This window comes from Papilio xuthus, unplaced genomic scaffold (genome assembly GCF_000836235.2).
Source record: "Papilio xuthus unplaced genomic scaffold, Pxut_1.1 DF825017.1, whole genome shotgun sequence".
NCBI classification, from domain to species: domain Eukaryota; kingdom Metazoa; phylum Arthropoda; class Insecta; order Lepidoptera; family Papilionidae; genus Papilio; species Papilio xuthus.
Window position 1 is genome coordinate 6,021,645 of NW_013533632.1, and position 9,648 is coordinate 6,031,292.

The following is a 9,648-nucleotide window of genomic DNA, read 5'->3' on the forward strand; positions in this document are numbered from 1 at the left end:
AAACCTACTGAATATTCATACAAAATTTCATAAAAATAGGTCAAGCCAATTCGGAAGAATATGATAACTAACATTGTATCACGAGAAAGTTATTTTTTTCTTCTTATCATTGTACAGGTTATGTTTAAATTTTGGTAGGATATTTTGATGATATTGGAGACGGTCTATAGTAAGTAACCGTACCAGGAAATCGATTATTAATAAAAATAGCATGGATCGTTTTTATTTTAAGAAAAATGTTGCAACATAACCATGAAGGCCTGTTTAGTTATTTTTACTCAAGTTGCAATTCATGGCAGTGAAGTTGCGACGTCGTCTGCCTTTTAATATGGAGATGGCGGATCGAATCTGAGATGACGCGAAGTGACCTTGCAAATGAAGAGAAAGCATAAACGTTTGCGAACAGACATCGAATTGCATTGTTTTAAATAAGTGTAAAAATTATACGATCACGCTGTTTCCAAACAATGTGTTCGTCTAGTTTTTGGAAGTTGTTTATTATAAAATTAGGGGGCTAACATATGGCGAGCGTACTGAGGCTATCATCGAAGCCCATGGATATGCGCAATAGATTTTAACTAGTAAGAAATATTACTTGCCCATACTGAAACATTAAATTAGAAAGCATGACTTGTGAGGGCCTAAAATAATAAGAAAATGATGTGATCACTGATTTATTACCTTTAATCCTTATACAAAACTGATATTTATATTCATAACTAGGTCGAGAGAGACTCCATCCGCGCGGGACTAAAAAAAAATAATAAGTAGCCTATGTGTTCTTCCAGACTATGTTCTACATCTATGCCAAATTTCAGCGAGATACGTTCAGACGTTCTGGAGATACCTTCAAACAAACATCCATCAATCTATCCATCTAAACATTCGTAAGTAAGTAACAGTAAGATATTACAGTCTCATATATAATCATACATTTCGGATTGGTGCGATTCATGACTTTATTACTTTCCTACGGTCATTGGACACCTTTAATTAAAGGAACTACGTTACTTGAAACTTAAGGTACCACGTACATACGTAGCGAAATTTGCAACGTTGTAAATAATTTTATCTGTTCAATATGGAACCCGTGGGACGTTTTGCATGTTACCTACTGACCGACAAGGTAATTATTAGTTCGGAATAAGAAGTTAAATAAGTCGGTGTTGTTTTGTTGCTGGAAATTTTCTTTATAAGTTTCGTTTTACTTTTTATTTTTATCTTTTTAGTTTCACTTTTTAGTTCTTATGAAGATCATCAATCAAAACATACAATCAAGTATTTGTATATTTTTTATTCATAAAACAAACACCATTGTTAAATGATCATGTGTTTTAAATTCGTTTTTCAGGTTCAAAATGGTGGTGGATATCAAATGGGCTTTAGTGCTGGATGGCATAGGCGAGAGCTGTACTAATATTCTGAATTTGCTCGGCATTCAAACCATTTGTAGGCCGAACATCATAAGGGAATACTTGTTAAATGATTTATATGTAAGCGTTCCTTTCTATATGGCCATTTTATATTATTTTATGTGGAGAGTATCAGTTTGTACTGTATTACCTGTAGTACTATATTACCATAATTGAAAAAGATATCTGAAAATTCCAGGCTTATGACGCAATAGTGGTGCGGCCAGACACTCTAATTACTAAAGAAATTCTTGCAGCTGCGTTTCGTTTAAAGATTGTTGCACTTGCGAGCCCTGGTTGTGGCCAAATTGACATGGAGGCAGCCAGTAACAGGGGTATTAGTGTCATTAAGTAAGTATAACTTACTATACCTTATTTTCGTTGAAAGAGAAATAAATGTCGTTGACTATTATTTCAGTGCTCCGAACTCAACTGTTATTAGTGCTTGTGAGTTAATTTGTGGATTGTTATTGGCGGTGGCGAAACACATGCGACCTGCCAGGACCGCTTTTTCTAAAGGTCTTTGGAGTAATGGATCATTCAAAGGCAATGAACTTAAAGACCGTACCGTTGCTATTATCGGCTGTGGCAGAGTCGGTAAGGGAGTCGCTAGTCGGATGAGCGGTTTCGGTATGAAGGTAACAGACTTACATATGAAACTATTCATAATTATTCGCTGATCGCACCATAGCTGTTTGGTGCGATCAGCGAATCACTAATGTTTAGTAATCCGACTATGGACATTCGCAACACCAGAGGAACTGCAAACGATTAGGCTATTATTAACCAAGTAATGACATTTTATTGACTTTATGTACTCATTTGCAAGCGTTGAATTTTAAAATGTCTTGTTCAATAGGTAGTGGGATTTGACCCACTGCTATCAGTGACACACAACAACGGCTCCTGCACTATGATAAAGGATATCAATGAAATCTGGCCTATTGCTGATTACATTGTGTTACTAGGGGATTACGTACTCTATTCGGTACGTTCAGCAACTTAATATGTGATTTTTTATTAGTTTTAATTACATTTATGTCTACCGTGATTTAGGTTAGAAAACAATTATTTGTATGATTTCAATTGTTCAAATTATTATTCCAGATGATTGGTTTCGATCCGTTCGCAACTCAGGAACAATGTGAACAGTATTTCATATCAAAAATGACCCCCGAAGAGCAACCTGCATTCCAACAATGGTTAGACATAGTATACAAGAGAGTAGTACTTACCTTACAACAATTGTTACAGTATCACAAATGAATGTAAGTTATTATTCAGAACTATAATTTTTTTGTAGATTTCATAAATGCGGACGTTCTCGGCCGCTGCAAAACAGGCGTGAAGATTATAAACGTGGGACGTGGTGGTCTTATAAACGAGAGGGACCTCTTGGATGCTCTTAACTCTGGACAGGTATCATTTGTAAAAAAAAAGAATTTAAGTCCACAGTTACTCGATCCAAGACGAAAATTAAGTCCGTGGTCTCCAGCGAGCAGGATAAAGAGAATGGGATGATGAAGCATGTAAAAGGAGTGTTCCAACTCAATTCTTTAAAAAAATGTTCCAGACAAATATCTCAATGGCATCCTTTTACTAATTATTATATACTTATTGATATTGCCTGAATTATTGTAGTAATAAATATGATTATTTTGTAACATGATAGGTCGGCGGAGCAGCGATCGATGTGTTTGAGGGGTGTCAGAAGGATCCGGTGACTTTGTCACTTATTGAACATCCATCCGTGATAGCAACACCCCATATTGGTGAGAAAATAGTGTTATTTACTACAGAAAAATATTATATTAGATCTGCAAGAATTAATTCAGATCTTGTTGAAATTTTAGCAAACCTTTCGAAGTATTTAAAGTTAAAGTTTCTGGTCTAAAACATGTGATTAGAGTGTTCTACGACTTTACTACAATTTTTTTACTATTAATAATTTTAACATTTCGACTTATACATTTATTGCCCTCGGGTTTCCCCATTTCAATGCCAACTATTAAAATACCGTTTCGTAAATAGTCCGTTTTCTTACATATTTGATTAATGATGAGATTAAATATTATTGATATTTAATGTTGTTTATGAAATTAAAGCTACGTAGTACACGGGCAACTTGAAGAAGTTGCTTGTGCATTACCAATGGTAGTTTCAATAGGCGTATACTCCGGCACAGCTGTAAAAATGTTGCTGCTTGAAGTTATCCGTGTATCTTGACAATAATGGTAACAATGTCCCACAGCTACATCTACGACGGACGTCCCTGTGCATGCGGCGAAGGAAATATCTGAACAAATCGTTAACTTAGTGAAGCCGGGAACTTACTCCACTATGCTGTCAGAACTGAACAAAATCTACGACTAACAACCGATTCCGAACCGATTGTCTTTTTTTTTAATTTGGTTCTATTTGATTAAAACTGATTTTGTTGTATGAAATAGAAAGATTTATCTTATTAAAATAACAAAAAATGTAATATAAACAACATATTCAGAAGCGGGACTTTATTTGTTTAAATAAATCCTCTCGATTACATCATTTAAAAAAATATTATAAAATACGCAAAGAATATAAAACTAGAAGCTTATAGTTAACATTATATAAGATAGTAAAAATATTTAGGAAATGAAAATGAATTCGAAGTTGCCGCGAATGCGTTTACTTCTTGAAGATGTTGGTCACTTCAGCCAAGGGTGTTGAGTAGGTGCCTGGTTTAGCCAGATTCACCAGCTGTTCCGCTATCTCTTGTCCCACGCGAGATTGGGCTTCTTTGGTTGATGCACCTGTGAAAATAATCACGTATTAAGTTGCCATTACGGTGAGTTTCCACTGTCGCAAACACAAGTACAAAAGTAAGCAATGGAATTCCACGATTACTGTAATTTCTCAGTTGAATAAGTGACTGATTAAGGATTTATTAATGATGAACTGATTATTACATTAAGTAATTAAGTTAACTCGTAAAACATAAGCTATTTTGACATAAAAGTAACTAGATCAAAGTTTCTTCAATTGTTTTTGCGTTAATGAGTTAAGTAAATTGTTCTGTTAAATTGTAGGTTCCAAGGTTTAAAAAAAACTGACTATTGCTGTAGCTTACCGAGATGCGGTGTGGCTAAAACAGCCGGATGCCTGATGATCTCCCACGTCAGAGGATCAGTCGGAGGCTCCTGTTCAAATACATCTATCGCCGCACCACTGACCTACAACACAAAAATTACATATTTAATGACGAATCTACTTCAATAATACTTCAGTATTTACTCAACAAAATCATCAATTATTTAAAGATTTTGTATAATAGCAAGTAAGAAGTGTTAGGAAGGAAATCCAAAAATGTGCTAGTGTATGGAAGCAACACTAGCCTTACTAAAATGTCGACGTTTATATCCCCGCACTATTCATTCTGACACTGGACTTTGTAACAAAAGCACGTCATTCGCGCCAATTGATTCTTTACGGTCTAAAAGTAGCATAAACGAACATAAGAATCAAACATAAAGTACCTGTCCAGAGTTGAGTGCATCCAAAAGGTCTTGCTCGTTGATAAGCCCGCCGCGGGCTACATTTATTATCTTAACGCCTTTCTTGCAACGTTTGAAAACATCAGCATTGATGAAGTCTGTAAAAGATAACAGTTGGTTGTATAACCATACGTATTGGCATGGAATACATTAAGTACGTATTTAAAAATATAGCCGATAATAAATAAATATAAAGCGTACATTTACAAAGTTACGGACGAGAAAGAACTAAATGTAGAAAAATTTAGAAAAACATATTTTAAGATATTTGGAACATCCTGTAATTTTGCCAACAAAATTTTTTATATGGTACAAGGTACTAAGTAAAGTTACTATAATTATGTGAAATGTAAGAAAATTAATAGAACTTGTTTACTGAAAACGTATGACTAATTTTTTAAATGAATCTGTACAAAAATTGAACGACCGATAACATCGAATTTGTTTTTAGTATTATTCCGATATTTTGCTTAACATCTTAATGATAAGTATATTGACTTATCAATACCGAGTAGCAACACATTCTTATCATTGTGATAATTGAAAATGTTTTGTGTACAGTTCAATTACCCAACAATACAAAGATAATTTATGCATTAATAAATAAAAGTGAACATCGTAACCGATGAAGTTTTCCAGAATTTAAGTTATACGGAATGTCTTTTCTCTTTTTATTGAACCAACACCTTCATTTGCTCAGCTAAACTCAACTTTTTTGTAACTTATTAGTAATAATTAGGTCAAACTAAATACACGACATTATTGAATGTAATTTGAATCCACGATTTTATAATTTACAATCCGCACCTAACTATTAGTATGCATATAAATTTGCTTTGATAAGGACGATTGTTATAAAAGTTATGATATTAATATGATACTTACTGCGCGTGGATTCAATAAGCGGAGTATGCAGTGTGATGTAATCAGCCAGCGGCCAGATTTCATCGAGCTCCATCTTGGTGCAATGGAATGACTCGCATTGCTGCATGCTTACAAACGGATCGTACCCGATTATCTGATAAATAAAAAAAAATGTTAAACAACAAAAAACAAATCGAAAAAAAGCACTATCTTACTAATATTATAAATGCGAATGTTTAGATGGATTAATGGATGTTTGTTACAAGGTATCTCCGCAACGACTTAACGGATCTTGATGAAATTTCGCACAGACGTAGAACATAGTCTAGAAGAACACATAGGCTATTTTAAAGATTTTTTTTTAACTTCTCGCGGACAATAGCAAATTTGTAAATATAAACACTAAAAGAAGCCAACTGACTGTACCCTATGACACTTCAAGGAATAATGCTGATCGAATAACACCTTTCACACGTTAAAATCAGTTTAGTTGATATAGTAGGTCACAATAGAATCTACATATCTACAAACCCACATACATAATCGCAAAAAAGACCCATTCTGCAGTCAGTTGAGTAAAAATTACCAGAGAAATGTTGCCAAAGAAGAACAATGTAAATCAATCAATAATCTATAAAATATTATACTGTTGAAATCATGTCGATGTATTCTTGCACAGACCTGTGCTAACCATGAACCGCGAAAAGCCTGAATCAATACTACTGTAACAACTTACCTTCATTCCAAAAGCGTGCATGCGCATCCCAACTTCCCTACCGACCCTGCCGAGACCAATGATAGCAAGAGTCCTGTCGTTGACTTCAGTTCCGGTGCAGAGGGATCGCTCCCAGCGACCCTCGCGCAACGCGGTTACCGCTGGCACGATGCGTCTTGTAATAGACATTATCAGACCACATGTCAACTCACAAGCACTCACAGCATTGGCACCTGGCGCACTGAAAATACAAAGAAACCGTTTTTAATCGATTTTGAAAACAGCATGAGTAAGTTTTACGTAATAAACTAACTCTAGACTATATCTGCGTGACTTATAAAAACTAAACTAATAACCCATGCCATAGTTTTGAGCGTGCATGTTGTCTTCATGACCACACATTCAAAAGAAAATGGTAATTTAAGAAAAAGTAGCCTATATATAATACTACCCGTGACTAATTTATCTCTCTTTCAAATTTTATTAAAATCCCATAAGCCATTGTTAAGTTGCGTAGTAACAAACTTCCGTATATGTATCCGTAGAAACTTTAGCATTTATAAGATTATAGCATTTTCCCGCAACTACGTCCTCGTGGAATTAAAAAAACATACAAACTTCTAACAAACATCCATCCATATAAACTTCACCATTTATAATATTAATAAGAAGTAAGATAACATAAGTAAAATTACACAAATAAATAACTTAAGTTAAACAACGTTAAACTACAGATTAATCGTAAATTAAATTGATTGACCTTTCAAAGAGCGGACGTGTCATAGGTATTTGTTTTACAAGAGCACTGCGCAGTGGGAAACAATCGACGGTTAATTAATTGGTATAGGGTGTCTACGACGTAACGTTTATGTGTACGTACAATGTTACGTAGGAAAAAACACACCCTATACAGCTGTGCGCTATAGAAATTTATAATCGTTACTGTCAGGTAAATTAACATATAATATCTTTTGATCCGTTTTATACTACCGCGGCTTCTATTTAAAAATAATCGATATTATGCCTGGGCGAATATACGAAGGTTTTAATATTTAAGTAGAGGTTTTTTTTTAATTACAAAAGTCGATTACATTTTAATATATAGGTTCTCTACATTTTAACAATGTACTAGTAAAAATATTTACATAATTTAATCAAAATCTCGTAAACAATGCTGTTTGGAGAATCAATTTCAATATCAATTAGATATATAATAAGTGTTAATTAACATTGTATGTAACCTAATTTGAAAATTATAGATTCATTCGTAAATACGTAATTTAAGTCAATAATCTAATGATTTGCTGGAATCCTATTAATTAATTTAACCTAATTACTTTCTAAATACAAGTTTAAAGAAATAAATAAAATATCTGTAAATATTTATCAACGTTCAAAGACTTTATATTTTACAGAATGTTTCAGCGGTATAAATCCACAACGCGCAACATCCACTTTGTGTTAAAATGAAATCAAAAATATTTCCGTAATAAAACCTACTTGATAACGCAGATTCCTTTGTCGGCGGCGGCCGCCACGTCAATATTATCTACGCCGGCGCCGGCGCGAGCTACCACCTTTAATTCTTTGCCGGCATCCAGGACCTCTTTTGTCACTTGAGTAGCGGAACGCACCACTAAGGCATCGTACACCTAGAAATAACATGAAATACTAAACCTATGCAAAATCGGTGCTAGTCAAGTTATTCTTGCATTCAACTAAAAATTCAACCTGCACCGAATTATCAATATAAAAAACTGAATAATACGCCATTATGACTTGTAAAATATACTTAGAGAGAAAAACACTTACAGATACTGTCCTCAGGAGTTCTTCTTCAGTAATTTTCACCATATTGGTGGAATAAATGCCATTTTGCGCCAAAATTTCCTCGCAATTTTGGCCCACGCCGTCCAGTATCAAAACTGATCCTATATTCAGCGCCATTTCAGCCTGAATGGTAGTAAATAATAATGCAACAATTGTTTTAATAATAATAACACATAATATGCGCATTCATAAAACGGTTTTATAATAACAAAATTATATGCTGATAAGCAACATATGTATCACTACGTTATCATATTACTTACTGAATCTTGATATATTTATTCTATCGTATATAACGTAACTCAATAAACTAATATTGTATACGCGAAGCAGGATATTATTAATAGTTTAATAGTAAACAATAACAGCTAGCAGATGACAATAATGACGGACATATTCAGAGATATATCTGATCAAAGATGGCACGCACAGCTTTGCATCATTATATTGATTCTATAAAGTTCAAAGTAAAACGCAAATAACCTCTCAACGGAATAAAGTTACACGCTATTTGTGCTTATAAATAAAATCTACAATATCAGAGCAAAATACAATTCGGTAGAGTAATAAAATAGATAATTTAATAACTTACAATTTTGATAAAACTTCAATTTGATGACAAGAGAGCGTCGGATACTCGATTCGATTACTTGGAAAAGCCGGTTGTTGGCTCGCTGGTCTTCGGGCGACGGTCGGCGATGGACTAATTGTATGGAGCGGTTTGGTTGGTTAGTGCGCAAGTTATCACAATCGCACACATCTACATTAAGTAGGGTAACCATATTGTGTAGGATAAATGCAGTATATTGCAGTGACCATGAAATATAATTGTAGAGCTTTTAAATTTTTAGGTTTGCCATACTTTTGCTAAATATGTTCTGGGATAAAGAATTTAAATATGCGCAGTAGATAACAAAACAGAGGAAGTACAGTTTTAGTAAATAAAAAATAGAGATAAATAAATATTTTAGGTTTATCCAGAAATTATATTAAAGTTTTTTGTTGAAACTATTTATTATTATTTGGTCATACTAACCTTTACTACTGATAAGTAGCCATAAAAATCGAACGTTTTTTACGTTAATGTTTTTGTCTTTATGTCAACTTATTAGAAATAGGTCACTTACCATTGTTTTCTGACAAAAAAAAACTCTGCATAAAACATATTGTCATCCCTGTCATTATCGTTGCCAAAAAAGGGACAACAATATGTTTTAAAAGAGAAGTTTGGTGTTGGAATCGCACGGTTAGCTGGTTGATTTGAACGTTGTATGAATTATAATATTGACTATCG

At 33.9% G+C, this 9,648-nt stretch overlaps 2 protein-coding genes across 2 annotated transcripts; one reads left to right on the forward strand and one right to left on the reverse strand.

Moving 5' to 3' along the window:
- Window positions 1-951: 951 nt before the first annotated feature.
- Window positions 952-3,893, forward strand: LOC106126113 (D-3-phosphoglycerate dehydrogenase-like). The gene is made up of 9 exons (XM_013323579.1): window positions 952-1,126; window positions 1,352-1,493; window positions 1,612-1,763; window positions 1,831-2,050; window positions 2,272-2,400; window positions 2,520-2,624; window positions 2,697-2,831; window positions 3,085-3,184; window positions 3,664-3,893. Exons 2-9 carry the CDS (start codon window positions 1,359-1,361, stop codon window positions 3,783-3,785), a joined length of 1,098 nt encoding a protein of 365 aa, XP_013179033.1. The 5' UTR covers window positions 952-1,126; window positions 1,352-1,358; the 3' UTR covers window positions 3,786-3,893.
- A 17-nt stretch (window positions 3,894-3,910) lies between these two features.
- Window positions 3,911-9,018, reverse strand: LOC106126434 (D-3-phosphoglycerate dehydrogenase). Its single transcript, NM_001312200.1, is given in 8 exon segments — window positions 3,911-4,204; window positions 4,522-4,624; window positions 4,928-5,043; window positions 5,831-5,963; window positions 6,546-6,765; window positions 8,025-8,176; window positions 8,337-8,477; window positions 8,947-9,018. Coding segments are annotated over 7 exon segments (984 nt in total). The 5' UTR covers window positions 8,472-8,477; window positions 8,947-9,018; the 3' UTR covers window positions 3,911-4,079.
- Window positions 9,019-9,648: the final 630 nt, after the last annotated feature.

Coding starts and splice junctions, on each gene's coding strand:
- LOC106126113 (XM_013323579.1), top strand. CDS start 1,359: ATGGTGGTGGATATCAAATGGGCTTTAGTGCTGGATGGCATAGGCGAG. Junction 2,051..2,271: donor TGAGCGGTTTCGGTATGAAG/GTAACAGACTTA, acceptor CTTGTTCAATAG/GTAGTGGGATTTGACCCACT. Junction 2,401..2,519: donor GGGATTACGTACTCTATTCG/GTACGTTCAGCA, acceptor TTATTATTCCAG/ATGATTGGTTTCGATCCGTT.